The sequence below is a fragment of the Stomoxys calcitrans genome, chromosome 4 (assembly GCF_963082655.1).
Source record: "Stomoxys calcitrans chromosome 4, idStoCalc2.1, whole genome shotgun sequence".
NCBI lineage: Eukaryota > Metazoa > Arthropoda > Insecta > Diptera > Muscidae > Stomoxys > Stomoxys calcitrans.
In genome coordinates, this window is record NC_081555.1 from 169563113 (window position 1) to 169581760 (window position 18648).

Genomic DNA, 18648 nt, shown 5'->3' on the forward strand with positions numbered 1-18648 from the left:
ACGATACCTGAAACGTATTTTTCAATGAAATATTTTTGTATTTGTATGCATGTATGGTAGTGGTATATACATACGTGCACTACCCCTACATTCATATTTCACTTGATGAATGCATGATGTATGTTTGTGTGTGTGTGTATTTAATAATAAAAGAACCTAAAAAGAGCAAAACAAACCAGTCTAAATGAATTTCTTAACTTCTTAAAAAGGACATCATCTCGCAGTATAAATACTTGCACTCTCTTACGAGGTGTGTGGGTTGCAGGGAGGGCTAGGGGAGGCAAGCAATAGCCGATACTTATACATACATTAATAAAAAAAGAAAATAAAACTGATTAAAGCAAAAACAAACTACTAAAGAATAGAGTTACAAAGTATAAATTACAAAATAAATCGGGAATTGCCTTGGGATGATGATGGGTGGTTGATGGGTTGGTGGTTGATGCTTGTTGGTAATTGTCCAGTAATATTGAAATGAACCTAACTCAATATACATTGAAATGCATTTAGGGAATACAAGAGAAGTAAAGCAAAGCAAAACAAGAGATTACATACACAATAATAGTTAATTAGAGTTCATGTTGTTGTAGTTGTTGCGGTTTTTAGATTTGTTGAATGTTGCGGTTTTGAATTTTTTCTGATTTTCTCTTTCTGTTACAAGATATACAAGACTAATGACGTCGGAATAGCACTTTATGCAAAGCATCTATATCAATTTCTAAGGGGGTTTTGTTCGATGAGTGGGAACTGTGGGGATTAGAAGACAAAGAATCATTTAACTGTCATTGTTTTCTTGTGTTATAAGCCTACCTTGAAGTTCTTATTGCAGGTGCTGTGGGTTTATTCGATGCCCGTGGATTCACCAACAGACATTTCATTGGTTGACCATCTAATTGACGATTGTGATAAGTGTCTACGGCCTTTTCGGCATTGGCCAGTGATTTGTATATAATTTCAGCTACACCAGGTCTTACTATGCGCGAATCGTACAATTCGCCAATATCCTCAAAGAGCTCCTTTATATCCGATTGCGTTACGCTAGGATGTAAATTGCTAACAACTATACGATAGCCAGATGACGATGATTTTCCCCCACCAAACGATGCAGAATTTGGTGGCGATGGTGGATTTAGGGGATTCGAGAAAATACCCATGGAAGCATGTGGATCTGGTGCCCTTTCTAAACGTGAACGCATTTCATATGACAAATGTGACGAATGTTCATTGGCATAGCGACGCTGAAATGGATCTGGACTACGATCACGCATTGTTGATCGCAGTATACCCTTAGCTGGTGGCGGTGGTAAATCAGGTGACATGCGTCGTTCATGACGCGAATTATGAGGAACTTCATAGACATCGAAGGGATCAAAGTGGTCATTGTTAGCCGACGAGCCCCATGAATCCATACGTCTGGGAGCTGGTGGTGCCATGTCATAGACCATGTCATTTCGCACGGTACGGCTTAGTCTTGTGGCAGCAGCGTATTCCTCTGAAAGTTAAAAAAAAAACACATCATCAGTAAATGGAGAAACTAGAGATAATACAAGCGCTACAAAAAGAAAAGGCAAGGATTAAAGCGAAGGAGCAAAGAATATCTTTTGCCGGTCATCAGTCTGTTGTTGGTGTTTTTGATGTACAATAGTAACCACATTTTCATGTGGAGGTGACGATCCGAGCAAGCTCGTTCCGGTCCAAAGGACCCATCGCGCCGGGAACAGGGTGGCCATTGGCACCAATATCTCGCCTTTTTGTATCGAGCATCATGGACACTCGGTATTTGTACAAGAGCCGGTGCCTCTCGTCATCTCACTGAGACTCTCCGCTCGATATTGCTGATTGTCCGCGACTGCAGTTACAGCTACTCTGGATGGAGCATTCCGCAACCTGTTGAAGGCCCCGGTAGCTCGCAGCAAAGCTTCTCGTGACAGCAATGAACACCACACAGATCAATGCTCCAGCTTCAATGGTGCTCACAGCTATCCCATGCTGGGACTATCAGTCTGTACTGAATCACAGCTCATCGATACGCAAAGGGAAATAAATTAGTGATGACCAACAGGAAGGATGACTAATGGACCAAATCATCATAAATTAGTATATTAACATTGAGGAGCGTATTTTCAACCAACCCAACCATCAATCCGTACTTGAATCCAGATTGTTGTTTTTGTAGCCACATTTATGTGCAGCGGCGGCTCTAATAAATGAGCAAGCCCGTTCCGGTATATACGACCGATTGCAACGCGAACATGTTGGCCATTGGTTATTAAAATCCACCAATAACCCTACCTGTCATACCTGAGCAATCCCGTTCCGGTATATACGACCGATTGCAACGCGAACATGATGGCCATTGGTTATTAAAATCCACCAATAACCCTACCTGTCATATCGCACGGCCTCTCACTAAGGCTCTCCACTCGATACCGCTGATTGTCCCCGTACTGCAGTTGCCACTACTCCGTATGGAGCATTCCACTATCCGCAGCCTGTGGACTCGCTCGCTAGCACCCAGCAAAGCTTCTCGCGATAACGAAGAACATCACAATAGCTATCCCATGCCGGGGGATCCTAGGTCATCGTTATGTGTTGGAAAATGGATTTTTGATGTATCAATGAAGATGCATGACTAATGGACCAAATCAACGAATAGGCACATGTTGGGGAGTATTTTGTATTGGTTGTTGTTGTTGTAGCAGTGTGTTGCGTTCTGCTTGGTTCTGTTGAGTGTCCAGATTCAGGAACTCTGCGAGTAAGATGGGGTGCGTCCACAGGGATCTGGGTCTGAGACGAGTGGGTCTGTCTGGGCAGTTAAACAGGTGACATATGCCGTTTGGTCCCTGCTCACAATCGGGACATACATCCTGCACGTTGGGGCTGCATCTGCCGGAGACCATCATAGCGTAGAGGTTAACATGTCCGCATATGACGCTGAACGCCTGGGTTCGAATCCTGGCGAGATCATCAGAAAAAATTTTCAGCGGTGGTTTTCCCCTCCTAATGCTGGCAACATTTGTGAGGTACTACAGCGGCACGGCGTTCGGGCTAGGCTATAAAAAGGAGGCCCCTTATCATTGAGCTTAAACTTGAATCGGACTGCACTCATTGATATGTGGGAAGTTTGCCCCTATTCCTTAGTGGAATGTTCATGGGCAAAATTTGCATTTGCATCTGCCGGATCTTAATTCAGCCAGAACTACTCTGGTTTGGCGGGGGAAGTCAATTTCTTCAGGTACAATGGGAGGCCTCGTTCCCCACGTACCACATTCACCCGGCAGCTATTCACCGCATCTACATGAATGTTGTCTATGCCCGCTTGATACGCTGCTTGATCAAGAGGATCTCTCTTGCACAGCTGGACCTCACGCTCTAGATCATTTAGATCTACCTTAGGGCTTCTGGGCGGTGAATACCTATCCACAAAATGATTATTTGGATGGTCTCTGCGATAACAGCCCAGAAGGTATTGCTTAGACAGCATGTAGTTGTCTTATGCACTTTGTCTCCTGATGGAAGTGGTAGTCTGTATAGGGTCCCAGGAAAGGGATGTGAAGGGATATGAGATGCTGATGAGCAGGTCAGGATGGATGACACCACAACAATTAGATATCTTAGCTCCGATTTGTGCGGTCTTCATCATCGGCACGATGAAGCCTAACATAAGTCACTGTGTCAAATTTCCGTGAAATCGGATTAGGTTTGGTTGAAAAGAGGGTGCAGATAATAATCCGTCCCATGCCACTATGGACATACACCTAAGCCAGTAATCGGTTTGTTGTACGTTGGGAATTCCGTGTTACTTACAAAATCCTTAATTGTTTTCAATACCACTTCCCTAAGTTGGTTAATGTCTGGTATTGTATCTCCACCTAAGTGCCGGTATATGTGGGACGCGAAAGCCGGGCAATGACAAAGGAAATGCTCCAACGTCTCAATCTGGGCCGATCTGGGCTAAATTGAATAAAAATGTCAAAGGGCCTAACACAATTCACTGTCCCAAATTTCGGCGTCATCGCACAATAAATGCGGACAATAAAACCTTAAATCGAGAGAATAAAACCTTAAATTTCGGCGACATCGGCCAATAAATGCGCCTTTTATAGGCCCAAAACCTTAAATCGAGAGACCGCTCTATATGGCAGCTATATCCAAATCTGGACCGATATGGGCCAAATTGAAAAAAGATGTCGAAGGGCCTAACACAACTCACTGTTCCAAATTTCAGCAAAATCGGATAATAGATGTGGCTTTAATGGGCCCAAGACCCCAAATCGGCGGATCGGTCTATATGGCAGCTATATCCAAATCTGGACCGATCTGGGCCAAATTGAAGAAGGACGTCGAAGGGCCTAACACAACTCACTGTTCCAAATTTCAGCAAAATCGGATAATAGATGTGGCTTTAATGGGCCCAAGACCCCAAATCGGCGGATCGGTCTATATGGCAGCTATATCCAAATCTCGACCGATCTCAGCCAAATTAAAGAACGATGTCGAAGGGCCTAACACAACTCACTGCCCCAAATTTCAACAAAATCCGAAAAACATGTGGCTTTTATGGGCCTAAGATCCTAAATCGGCGGATTGGTCTATATGGGGGCTATATCAAGATATAGTCCTATATAGCCCATCTTCGAACTTTACCTGCCTATGGACAAAAAAAGAATCTAAGCAAAGTTTCAGCTCAACAAGCTATTACCAGCCAATACGACCGACCGCCGCGGAAACATTATGGCCATTGGTAATTAAACACGCCAATAACTCGCTTTGTCATATCGAGTACCACAGGCACTCAATGTTCAAGCAAGAGACAGTGCCGTCCGACAGTTTCAGTGAAACTCTATTCTCGATTTCGCTGATTGTCTGCAACAGCAATTACAGCTACTCCGTATAAGAAGCATTCCGCCACCGGAGGCCACCGTAGCGCAGAGGTTAGCATGTCCGCCTATGACGCTGAACGCCTTGGTTCGAATCCTGGCGAGACCATCAGAAAAAATGCTGGCAACATAGGTGAGCTACTAGGCCATGTAAAACTTCTCTCCAAAGAGGTGTCGCACTGCGGCACGCAGTTCGGACACGGCTATAAAAAGGAGGCCCCTTATCATTGAACTTAAACTTCAGTCGGACTGCACTCATTGATATGTGAGAAGTTTGCACCTGTTTATGGGCAACATTTTATTTGCTGTCCGATTCAAGTTTAAACTCAGGCGCATCTAAACGGCATGCAGCAGAGCAACACCTCTTTGAGGCGAATTTTTGATTTTGTCTAGGTAGCATAGATTGTAACACAGCATTGCTTAACGCTTTAAAACATAGGAAAAACTTTCTTTAATCCACTGCCAAATTTCTACTCAAAAATTATCATCCCGTGATTAATTCAATTTATATTTTGGCGAAAATATAAACATCCAAGTAGTATATGCCTACAACTCCACTCACCTTCTTCCATTTTTTCCATATTATCGTAATCAACATAGCCTCTTGGTATTTCCAATATGTCATTTCGCCGTAGTGATGATGTGGATAATGACTTATAGCCGGAATTTCGTGTCTTTAAACCTCCACCATCGATAGATATTTTGTTACCAATTCGGCCGCCATCACCCAAACGGCTATATTTAAAGCTACTCGACTTATAGGGTTTCGCACCGATTAATTCCTGCTTTTGGGATAATTTTTTTCGCACATCACCATTGTTACGTGTGATCTCGGCCAATTTATCTCTGGCATCACGAATTTTGGCACGATTTTTCTGAATGATTTTGACGCGAGCATCTGTAATGCGAGCAGCCTCCTTAAATGCCGGTCTGTTTAAGGTTTTCCTCAATGGGGGCTTTCTCACCGGACTGCAAACAATAAGAAAGAAAATTTATGGGATTTTTCGGTAAAATTTGTGTTTTTTTCTTTAACGCCATTTTTATTTTATTATTGCGAATCCTGACTTTTCATGCAACTCACAATCTTTTTGTCGGGGCCACACTAATTTTCTTGCTCCGTATTATATCATCTAAGCTCATATCCATCTTGGACGTGTCGGATGATATTAGTCCAGGGTTTTCTTAGTTTTCTTTTGAGATGAAATATATCCTTATAAAAATAAATCCTGGAGAATTCCTCGTGCTTGGTTATAGCTGCTATTGGTGGTTGGTCGGTATGTTTTACTGAAGTTGGTGGTTGATGGTTTCAGAGATGGGAAAAATCAATGCTATTGAACTATTTTTAGTACATTATCAAACTAAAGTCTAAGGTGGACAGGCATATATGATACCCAATTTGAGGCCATGAAAATGGTAGGAGAACAATTATGTTATTATGCTGGCATTTTTAATTTAATGCACCTATAAAACAATGGATGTATGATCCTTTAAATATATCTACATTTTATGTTCATGACGTTGTGGTACGACTTGGAAGTTTGTACTTTCCATCACAGGTAAAAGGTTGTTTATGTGAACACAGAGTGGCCAGAGTTATGTAATATGAAAAGTGGAATGCCAGATGGCTCTTTTTGAGCCAGTTGGCAAAATTAAAAATAGTGATTAACATGACGCAGTATTTTTCTGTTACGATTTGTTTAATTGAATATAGAGAGAATAAATTATTTATCGATTCTTAAATCAATCGATAACTTTTTAATGAAAGCTATTTGGTGTTACACTATTACTATTTGCGGTAGTGCACCGCAATTCTGTAACTTATATGAATACCAATTTATTCGTATAAAACTTTGGCGGACAACTTTTGTTTCATATTCAAAAACACACACTACCACGGTTTTTCGTGACACACATAGCCGAAATCTTTTAAGAAAATACAAGAGAAAATACTTAAGTTATCAACAAAATGAAATAATTTTGTGATCAAACTAAAGAAGCGCAAAGAATTTAATGTAAATATTTATCTTTATTTATTTGGTTAAAGTTAACACCAAATACTTGTCCATCGCTTAGGTAACGAATTTCTTTTCGTTAGTGAAAAAAGCTGATTTTAACGATGTCGATTATCCTTAAAAGTGTCTACTGAATAGCATATACGTTTACTATTCAGTTATCGTTTTTTAACTATACGACTTTCGCTTAAACACTATATTAAAGTCCACTACTACGTAGCACATTGTATCCGTAACAACTGTGCAAGCTGCAGGTGTTGGTCAGCTTTATCTCCTGGATCGCTGCGACCCATATATCTTTCCGACTCATGAAATCCACAATCTCATCGATCTTGCCACGGAGACCGTTGCAGTTTAGTTGCGAAAATGATACATCTCCCGTCACTGGCCTGGCAATATTTGGGCTGGGATGCTGCCGTTGCGTATATAGACGAACACGTACACTGAGGCGGCAGCCCTTGCAGATGAGGGTTCCATCGGATCAATCCGGTGCCTACAACCGCCTAGATGATCTAGAGCGTGAGGTTCAGCGCTACAAGAGAGAACGTCTAAGTCAAGCGGCATATCAAGCAGATCTAGACAGCATTCATGCAGACTCAGTAGCAGATGCGGTAATTGGCTACCGGGTGAATGTAGTCCTTGGAGAACGACCGCCACCTATTGCACTCGAAGAAATCGACCTCCCCCCGCAAACCAGAGTAGTTCTGGCTCAATTATGTGCCGGCAGAAGCATCCGCCTCAACTCCTACAGATCAAGGATTAATGCCGACGTGCAAGATGTATGTCCCGATTGTAACCAGGGACCGCACGATACACGTCACCTGTTTAACTGCCCAGCCAGACCCACTCGACTCATAGGTCCCATGAACATCCTTGAGGATGTCAAATCTGTCGATTGAAAATGTCATCAAATAGGAGAAAAAGTAATCAAGGAATGAATGTAAAAAAGTGCAAGTTAACATCCCAAATGCCAAGTACAGGCAAAAATTAAAAAAAAAATGTATGTCAGCTGATCGCTTGGCTTAACCCATGGTTATGGGCAAGCCTTGGGCTTGACCTTATTCACTGAATCCTAGGAAGTCACCTAACCTCCTATTATTCAGCAATGGTGCACACTGTACCTGCGTAATTTACCACTGACCACAGGCGTATTTGTGTAATATGAGTGTTGTTCTGAAAACATTTCTCGAAAAAATTGAAAAATATTTTGTATAGGCTGAAAGACCCTATAGAAACAGAGTTGTTCAAAAATTCAAACAATTTGTTTTTAAAAATCGATTTTAATCGAAATCGTAGTAATCGATTGGACCATCTTTTCGATAACAAACAAAAATATATATCGTTTTCTATTCATTTCGTTACTTTGTCCTCTGCTCAGCTAACAATCAATAAGAGAGTCGACAATTTATCTTGAAATTAATTTGGGAATCCTTTACGATTCTCGTTATTCTGTGAACAAGGAATTAACCAACGAATTGGAAACAAAATTTTACTTAAAACAAAGAAAAGTTTATAGCAAAACCAAAATTTTAATGTGTGAAACTGTAAAAGTGGCATTTAAGCAAAAACGAAAAGAAAGAAACACAAGTGTTAGTGTGTGTGTGTGCGTGTGTGTAGAAAAATTCTTGTTTAATAACATTTTGCAAAATTTTAATGGGCAATGCTAAATCTAGGAATGATTTCCATCACAAAACGGATAGGAAAATTTCGAGGAATTTAAGCCAACCACAATTAACAACACAGCCAACATCATCATCATTAGTAGCACAACAAACAGCACAAAGGCACCCTAACTACCAACTACAGGCAGCAGATCCATTCGTTGTTGTGAATGTTCAAGGCAGCAGAAGCACCACCAGCAAAGCAACTAGACGTGCAGTAGCTACTACAGCCAACGAACAATCAGAAGGAGGAGGAGGTGCAGATATCCAAGATATACGACAACGACGACGACGACAACAAAAACCAGCTGATAATTCAGCTGAAAATGTTGGCGTATTAACAGAACCACAATATCAACTGAACCAACAGCAACAGCAGCAGCAACGTTTGAAACAGGTAACGTCACCTTAATTTTTTTTATTGTTGTGGTCGCCTAATTTATTTTTATTTTCTTATATATGGAACAATAGAAAAATGGTTTGTTAGGTATGTGGTAGGAAAAAGGGGATGCAAACATACGAGGCTGTGGCAACAAAAGTTAGTTTGACCACAAAAGCTGTTGGTGTAAATATGGTGGCTACAAATTGGCATTCCAGCAAAAATTCATTAAGAAACAAAAATTCCAACAACCCAACCCTTGGGAAGTGTTTAAATTTATAGAGGTGACAGTTTGTTTAAGGAGTTCAATGCAAGCATTTCTTGAACCAGCTGTTCACTTATCATTTTCTCTACTTATCTTTATGTAGACCTATGTTAGATTGGCATATGTGTTGGTTTCCTATGGCACCGTTGACCCAATTAACTATCTTTCGTATACAATTCTACAATGTTTACTTAACAAACAGGGCCGCAGTGTCTTTTTGGGAGGAGAGAACCTGTAGGAGTTTAATTTTTTATGAATTAGTACAACCCATCGATTTTTGTGGAGCAACATTCTGTCAGGTCTGATACTTAATCCATTGCTTGTTGCTTAGATGAATGTCCACAATGGCCCTACATAGTTTACTACCTATTTACATTGGCTATAACAGAACATTTTTCTCATAAGCCGAACTTAGAATAGCGTTCGATCTTCTGCGCTCCTCTAAATGCTAATGCTAAATGTTTTACCAAGTTTAATTTTTTTTTATTTGATTTTTATGAAAATTTTGTCAAATTGTTATTTTATAGAAAGTTTTGTAAAAATTTTGGTAAGGTATGCTTGAAGAAAATTTTGTGAAAACTTATTTTTTATATCAAATTTTGTTAAAAATTGAAAATTAGAGTAAGGGGAGCCATTGCTCCCCTTCATATATGGACAAATTATATTCCCCACTTTAAACACGGGTTCATGTTACAGCATCTGTGAATGTTTTAGTAAAATCGAATTAGCCGTCTTTCAACCTATACGGAGCATACAAAAAACAGTGATAGATTTTAATATACATATAACACTAGCTAAGCCGGGTCCGCTCCGCTGCGCCTTCTTTTACTTTATATGGAACAAAATTATACTTTGAATATTTATTCTATTATATTTTACATATTCGAGCCCCATATTGCCATGGTCAGTAAATAAGTCCTGGTTGGGGGTGTTTTTGGGGAAGGGTGGACCCCCAGACACTTGGTCCCACATTTGGTTGTCAGATTCGTATTCTACTCGCAAATACCCTTCATTTGAGTCCCAAATTGCCATAATGGTTCAATTAACCTATTCGACGTATTTTTAGGAGGAAAAGCACCACCAAGACTTAAACCCAAATTTCAATGTCATATTCGTAATCTACTCCCAAATATCTTTAGTTTGAATCACATATAGCCATGGTCGGCTGATATGCCCATTTGGGGATTGGGCGACCTCCCATTACTATGACCTAATTTTTTATGGCGTATTTGTAATCTACTGCCGAATACTTTTCATTTTAGTCCCATATTGATAGGAACGTCAAATATATCTGTTTAGAGGAGTTTTGGGTTAGGGCGGCCCACTGGGTACTTTGGCCAAAATATTAATACGATATTTGTTTTCTAGTCTTCAATACCTATCATACCCATATTGTGCCTTTTGATTTTGGATGGCGTTGTTGGGGTAAGGGGGAGGGACCGCCACCATCCGATATCTAAAAGTTAGATAACCTATGTTTCTTTATACAAAAACCTACACAATCTGTGAAAAATTTAAGAAATTTTTTTTGATCCTACGGAACAAACAAACAAACCGAGTCTCATATAGACATGATGGCCCATTTGGCGGGGTACGGTGATCCCCTACACTTCGACCTGATTTTGTATGCCGGATTCGTAATCTACTCCCGAATACCTTTCATTTGAGCCCCATATTGGTATGGACATTCAATTTGTCTGCTTTTAGAAGTTTTGGAGTTGGGGCGTCTTCCTGGTTACTTGGAGCCAATTTTAATTACATATTCGTATTCTATTCTTCAATACCTATCATTTGATATCCATATTGTGCCAATCGTTACACTTTTGATTTTGGATGGTGTTTTTGGGGTAACGGTGGTGGGTCCGACCCCTTCCGTTATCAAAAAATTATAAAGCCTATTCCTACTTCCTGACCATATTCGTAATCTACTCCCGAATACCTTTCATTTGAGTCCCATATTGTCATGATCGTCAAATAAACCTGTTTTAAGGGGTTTTGGGGCTGGGGCGGCCTCCGACCGGCCTAAGCCCATTACTGGCTTAGGTGTATGTCCATAGTGTTCAACCTAACCTATATGTATGGAACATTACGTCGAAATTAAATTTTTACCAAAAATTTCGTCGAAATTTAAGGTCAAAAATGTATCTGTCGAAAATTTTGTCAAAATTGAATTTTTATCAAAATCTTTGTCAATAGTAAATTTTATGGAAAATTTCTTCAGAATTAAGTTTTTTCGTAAACTTCGTCGAAATTTCATTTTTAATTATTTTTTTTTTTTGATAATTTCGTCAAATTTTATTTTTAATTTTTTTTTTTGATAATTTCGTCAAATTTTAATTTTTATCACAAATTTCGTCAAAATTTTATTTTTATCACAAATTTCGTTAAAATTTTATTTCTAAAGAAAATTTCGTCGATTATTAGATTTACACAACCATTCGCCGAAATTTTATTTTTAAAGAATTTCTAATAAAAACTTTTGTCCAAATTTTATTTTTTGAAAAAAATTTATTTTTAACAAATTTTTTTAAGAATTACAGAATTACATTCCCTACAGATCTTCCATTTGTTTTCTACGTAGTTCCAGTACTTTTGGGGATGTGGCGACCCCCTACACTCTTGAGTCATTTTATATTAGAATCGTACCAATAGGAATTAATTGATCCTTTGGGAACCTTTCAATTGAGTCCCATTTATTTTGAACGTTGTACATGTTCTGTTGGTTGGTCTTTTGCGGGTTAGCGGTGCCCCAAGTATCTGGTCTCTGCACACATCCATAAGAGACCTTTTATTGGAATCCCATTTGGGGAGGAATTTTCTGCGTTGGGTAGTCCCTCAGACACTTGAGTCCAAATGTTTAAATCAGGTTCGTTTCGTGCTGACAAATACCTTTCATTTAATATCCACATTGTCCCAGTTGGTCAACATCTTCCTTTTTCGGTTTTTTTTTTTTGGGGTCTTCCCCCAAGTTGCTTGATACCAAATTTAGATATGAAACACACATTTTAAGGTTACTATAGGGAAAAAATAAACTTACATCTTGGAAATGAAACGTTTTAAACAGAAAAAGCGTGATAAGTTCGGCCAGGACGCATCTTATATACCCACCATGGATAGCGTTTGGTGAGTTCTTTGCGTGGCTCCTCTTTTTAGGCAAACAAAGAATCATGTATAAGAACTGTTATGTTATTGAAGCTATATCAAGTTATAGTCCGATTCGGACCATTCATTAATGGAATGCTGAACATTGTAGAAGTCATTGTGTAATATATCAGTCCATTCGGATAAGAATTGCGCCTTGTAGGGGCTCAAGAAGCAAAATCGAGAGATAAATTTATATGGGAGCTGTATCAAGCTATAGATCAATTCATACCATACTAGAAGGTCGTATGTTGAAGGTCGCGGGAGAAGCCATTGTATAAAATTTCTGTCAAATCGGATGAGAATTACGACCTCTAGCGGCTCATGATCGGCTCCAAGATCGGTTTATATGGCAGCTATACCAGGTTATGTACTGATTTGAACCATACTTAGCAAAGTTGTTGGAAGTGATAACAAAACAACTTATGCAAAATTTCAACCAAATCGGATGAGAATTGCGCCCTCTAGCGGCTCATGAAATCAAGATCCAAGATCGGTTTATATGGCAGCTATACCAGGTTATGTACTGATTTGAACCATACTTAGCAGAGTTGTTGGAAGTGGTAACAAAACATCTTATGCAAAATTTCAACCAAATCGGATGAGAATTGCGCCCTCTAGCGGCTCATGAAGTCAAGATCCAAGATCGGTTTATATGGCAGCTATACCAGGTTATAAAGCGATTTGAACCAGTCTTAGCACAGTTGTTGGAAGTGATAACAAAACATCTCATGTAAACTGTCATCCAAATCGGATGAGAATTGCGCCCTCTAGCGGCTCATGAAGTCAAGATCCAAGATCAGTTTATATGGCAGGTATATTAAAACATGGACCGATTTGACCCATTTATAATCCCAACCGACCTACACTAATAAAAAGTATTTGCAAATTTTCAAGCGCCTAGCTTTACTCCTTCGTGCTTTGGACAGACAGACGGACGGACAGACAGACAGACGGACGGACATGGCTAGATCGACTTAAAATGTCATGACGACCAAGAATATATACACTTTATGGGGTCTTAGACGCATATTTCGAGGTGTTACCAACAGAATGACGAAATTAGTATACCCCCATCCTATGGTGCAGGGTATAAAAATTGTGCCAAGGGGGAGGGTTTTTTGTAATTTTTTCTTGCATCCTTTATTTCTACGCCTTTGATTTCTATGTTGTACAGGATTTTTATCAACAAATTCTTGTTATCTTGTCGAATCATATCTCCCATATTCAAATGACCTAAAACGCAACACAAACGACATATTCAAATATTGTAAATGGGGTTGGCAGTATGAAAAATTCATTTCCATGGAAAATAAACTACTTTAAAATTGAAATATCATGTCGTTTAAAAATGCAAATAACGAGGAAGATGTAAAAAAGGAGTTACAAAAAAAAAGGCGACCACTAAACCTTAAAAGTTTCTTCCTAGCCGCCTGCCGTTGTCTTCTCATTGCTTGCAGTTTGCCTGGTAGTATACGGTTGGAGGGAGAAATTTTGCTGCTTGCGTCTGTCTGTCTGCCTGTTCCATCAATAGCAACAACCCTTGTTTCCTCCATTTGGTTTGGTGCTGGCACCAGTAAAATGCAGGGCGGCAATAGGGCGTTGAAATCTTGGATGGACTCACGCAAAGTTTTTCCCACCACACCAGCCATGGAGTCAAGTAAGGCGTTAAGAGTTTATTGCCTTCGATTCGAGGAATGGTAGCCTACATCGTCATTATTATCATCAACAACATCATGATTATCAAGTGTGCTAGTTTCTTGCCTGAAGTAAGCCTTTGTGCTATTACTTTACCCCATTTGGGATTTCATCCCTCTGTTGGAATTTTTTTGTTTGTGATTTTATTTTTTTCCAAAGTTTATTTGTTTTTGTGTGTTTGTTGGTCGGTTGGTTGTGTTATGTTTACTTTTTGGCTATTTTTTAGCACTTTTTTCTGTTTTTGGAATTCGTTTGGCATAAATATGTGGCGTTTATTGTACTGCGTAGTTTTGTGCCAATGAACTCATTGCTCTCACCACCCTACTCTTGGCATTGAATATGTGATGAGGTATTGATTTGTTAAATTGAATATTAAATGCTAACCATAACGGGAGGAGCTAAGCGAACACTGAATTATTTATAACATATTTGACATAGGGTGGTCCAAGAAACATTTGAGTCCAATAGGTTAATAGAAAAATGAGAATAAATGATTTCGATGAAACATCAAAGTTGTGGATAATAATGGAAAACTGATTTACTTTAACCTAAAGCTGGCAAACTATCGAAAATCGCAACATTCGATATTTTCGATAGTTTTTTATGCATTCCCATCTCCTATATTTCAAACGAAAATGAGAACTAAAAATCAGGAGATCCATTTATATAGAAGCTAAATTAATGCACAGACCAAATAAAACCAAGGTTAATAAAGTCAGTTGAAAGTCATGAGAGAAATCATTGTACAAAAAGTTGGCCTAATCGGATGAAAATTGCGCCCTCTATAGGCGCAATACATCTTTAAGGATACATTTAGTGTCGCATCGCTTATTATACCCACCACCGAAGGATGGGGGTATATTCATTTTGTCATTCCGTTTGCAACACATCGAAATATCCATTCCCCGACCCTATAAAGTATATATTGGGTTGCCCAAAAAGTAATTGCGGATTTTTTAAAAGAAAGTAAATGCATTTTTAATAAAACTTAGAATGAACTTTAATCAAATATACTTTTTTTACACTTTTTTTCTAAAGCAAGCTAAAAGTAACAGCTGATAACTGACAGAAGAAAAAATGCAATTACAGAGTCACAAGCTGTGAAAAAATTTGTCAACGCCGACTATATGAAAAATCCGCAATTACTTTTTGGGCAACCCAATATATTCTTGATCAGCTTAAAAATCTAAAACGATCTAAACATGTCCGTCCGTCTGTCTTTTGAAATCACGCTACAGTCTTCAAAAATAGAGATATTGAGCTAAAACTTTGCATGGATCTCTTTTTTTGTCCATATGTTCGAAGATGGGCTATATCGGACTATATCTTGATATAGCCCCCATATAGACCGATCCCCCGATTTAGGGTCTTAGGCCCATAAAAGCCACATTTATTATCCGATTGCGCTGAAATTTGGGACAGTGAGTTGTGTTAGGCCCTTAGACATCCTTCGTCAATTTGGCCCAGATCAGTCCAGATTTGGTTATAGCTGCCATATAGACCGATCCTCCGATTTAGGGTTTTAGGTCAATAAAAGCCACATTTATTATCCGATTGCGCTGAAATTTGGGACAGTGAGTTGTGTTAGGCCCTTCGACATCTTTCTTCAATTTGGCCCTGATCGGATCAGATTTGGATATAGCTGCCATATAGACCGATCTGCCGATTTAGAGTATTAGGCCCATAAAAGCTATATTTTAATTTCCGATTTTGTTGAAATTTGGGACAGTGAGTTATGTTAGGTCCTTTGACATGCTTCGTCAATTTGTCCCAGATTGGTCCAGATTTGGATATAGCTGTCATATAGACCGATCCGCCGATTTAGAGTATTAGGCCCATAAAAGCTATATTTTATTATCCGATTTTGCTGAAATTTGGGACAATGATTTGTGTTAGGCCCTTCGACATACTTCGTTAATTTGGCCCGGATCGGTCCAGATTTGGTTATAGCTGCCATATAGACCGATCCTCCGATTTATGGTTTTAGGTCAATAAAAGCCATATTTATTATCCGATTGCGCTGAAATTTGGGACAGTGAGTTGTCTTAGGCCCTTCGACATTCTTCGTCAATTTGGCCCAGATCGGTCCAGATTAGGATATAGCTGCCATATAGACCGATCACCCGATTTGGGGTCTTAGGCCAATAAAAGCCACATTTATTATCCGATTGCGCTGAAATTTGGGACAGTAGGATTTGTTAGGCCCTTCGACATCCTTTTTCAATTTGGCCCAGGTCGGTCCAGATTTGGATATAGCTGCCATATAGACCGATCTCTTGATTTAAGGTTTTGGGCCTATAAAAAGCGCATTTATTGTCCGATGTCGACAAAATATAGGACAGTTAGTTAAGTTAAGCCCCTCGATATACTTCTGCAATATGGCACAGATCGGTCCAGATTTCGATGTAGCTGCCATATAGACCGATCTCTCGGTTTTAAGTTTTGGGGCCGTAAAAGCCACATTTATTTTCCGGTTTTGCTGAAATTTTGGACAGTGAGTTGTGCTCCCGACATCCCAGATCGGTGCAGATTTGAATATAGCTGCCATATAGACCGATCTCTCGATTTAAGGTTTTGGCGCCATAAAAGGCGCATTTATTGTCCGATTTCGGTTAATTTTTCGATATTTCTACTACAAAGACCAATATTTTGTTATACACAATTGAACAATGACTTGGTCCAAATCGGATCATATTTCGATATAACTGCTATGGGACATAAGGTATGCAATTTTCACCGGATATAGATGAAACTTGGTTTACATATATACCCGAGGTGGTGGGTTTCCAAAGTTCGGCCCGGCCGAACTTAAGGCATTTTACTTGTTCTTGTTTCAAAAACTAAATATCGATAGTGCAATCGATATTTTGCCAGCTCTACTGTTCGTCCCACAGATTTTTATTTTTGAAAATTCCATAGATTGCTTAAAAAGTCCGTAGTTAAAAATAGGATACTTAATTTTTGATATCTGAAGTTGCGACCGAATTTCTTCCCCCATACCCAACTTTAAAAAAGCCCAATCTCTGCGACTAGGAGAACTGATTTAGGGGAATTTTAAACCAATATCCGAATCTCTTATTTCTATTAAGGATCAATGAGTATAACAACAGATGGCTTTACATGGAAGCCAGTTTGACCCTTTGTGTTATCCAAGTGAGAAGAAAATTAGGAGGCAAAGAGTCCCTAGGTCGAAGGTAGAGACGAGAGAAGAAATACAAGAAGAGAGTTCAAAAAAAGCCTGTCCCATAAGTCCGCATTTTCGTGTATTCTTTTATGGATGAGCATGGGTCCACATCCTGAGTGGCTTACTTTGTGTGAGCGCCAGGCAGTAATGCTGCGTTAAGGATTTCATCACTTCCGATGCTCCATACGAAGTAGCTGCAACTGCAGCCGCGGATAATCAGCGGTATCGAGCAAAGAGTCTCAGTGAGAGGCCGGGCGGCACGGGCTCTTCTTGCACAAATACTGAGTGCCTATGATGCTCGATATGACAAAGCGAGTCATTGGCGCCTTTAAATAACCAATGGCCACCTCACATACAGGAGCTTGTCGAGGATTGCCACCTCCACATGGAAATGTGGCCACAACAACAACATCAACTAGAATAGCAACCTGCTTGTTCGTTGAGGACGACCGAGTTCGAGAACGGTAACCTAAGTTAACGCTATGGGTTGATTTAGGTATTCTTTAGATTCCGCATCGCACTTTAAAAGCTCATAAACCTTAAATGATCAGGGCAAAGGCAGCTTTTAAAGGATCGTTATTCCTCATGTATGTATGGTAGCGGCGGCGGTGAATAGCTTTCCTGTCCATCCATTCGTAGCTTATAAAAGTAGTTCAGAATCATTTTCCATTTTTTTCTGTTCCAGCAGATGCAACCGCCTCAATTCCTGAGTTTGAAGCCAAAGTGCTAATTGTGTTGTGCCCCGCATATAATCAGGGACCACACGACACACCTATATTCACCTGCCCATCCAATCCTACTGGCGTAACCACCAGATCAATCTAGACGCATAGTGCAGACTTCTTAGATTAGGATATTTAACTTAACCCAGCCAACACTTTAGAGATCAATGCTCAACCAACTGTTACAACAACATTAACCACATCGTCTTCAAATGTGAGGCCTTGAGCGCCCCATACTATTCATACAAATCCTAAGTTTCGAGGGCATTTCATCGTATAGCAGTATTTCAATCGTAATCTCAATGACATAGTAGACCTGAATTGCGTCTGCGACTCCATCAGCAAAGATCGGGGTCTGATTCTCCAACACATTCACGTACTTTTACAGTTAAAATTTGTCAGTAAAACTTTGCAGGAGAGTAAAAACGCTCTCTATTGGTTTTCATAAAACAACTGGTTTCCAAAAAAAAACTGATTTTCATAAAACAGCTGTTCGACGCCTCAAATTTCTGTTGGAAAAAATACCTCTATTAAAAATTTTCAATTACCAAACTCTCAACATTTTGGTGGCTTTCACACTCTCTCCCGTTCTCTTTTGCTGGCAAATAAAGTACGCGAACAACTGGTTTTTCTAAAACAGCTGATTGTCATAAAACAGCTGATTTTCAAAAAACAGCTGATTTTCATAAAACAGCTGATTTTCATA

General features: G+C 39.5%; 2 protein-coding genes across 2 annotated transcripts in view; one reads left to right on the forward strand and one right to left on the reverse strand.

Annotated features, from left to right (window-relative positions):
• Window positions 1–608: 608 nt before the first annotated feature.
• On the reverse strand, window positions 609–6177 carry LOC106081182 (uncharacterized). Its single transcript, XM_013242975.2, has 4 exons — window positions 5962–6177; window positions 5443–5849; window positions 811–1492; window positions 609–747 (listed from the first exon to the last, which is right to left on the reverse strand). Exons 1-4 carry the CDS (start codon window positions 6024–6026, stop codon window positions 672–674), a joined length of 1230 nt encoding a protein of 409 aa, XP_013098429.2. The 5' UTR covers window positions 6027–6177; the 3' UTR covers window positions 609–671.
• A 2368-nt stretch (window positions 6178–8545) lies between these two features.
• The window catches only part of LOC106081184 (serine/threonine-protein kinase S6KL), a 205821-nt gene continuing 195718 nt past the window's right edge, over window positions 8546–18648 (forward strand). Inside the window, exon 1 of the mRNA XM_059367367.1 lies at window positions 8546–8950. Within this exon, the coding sequence (XP_059223350.1) occupies window positions 8546–8950 (405 nt within the window). The remainder of the gene's footprint in view (window positions 8951–18648) is intronic.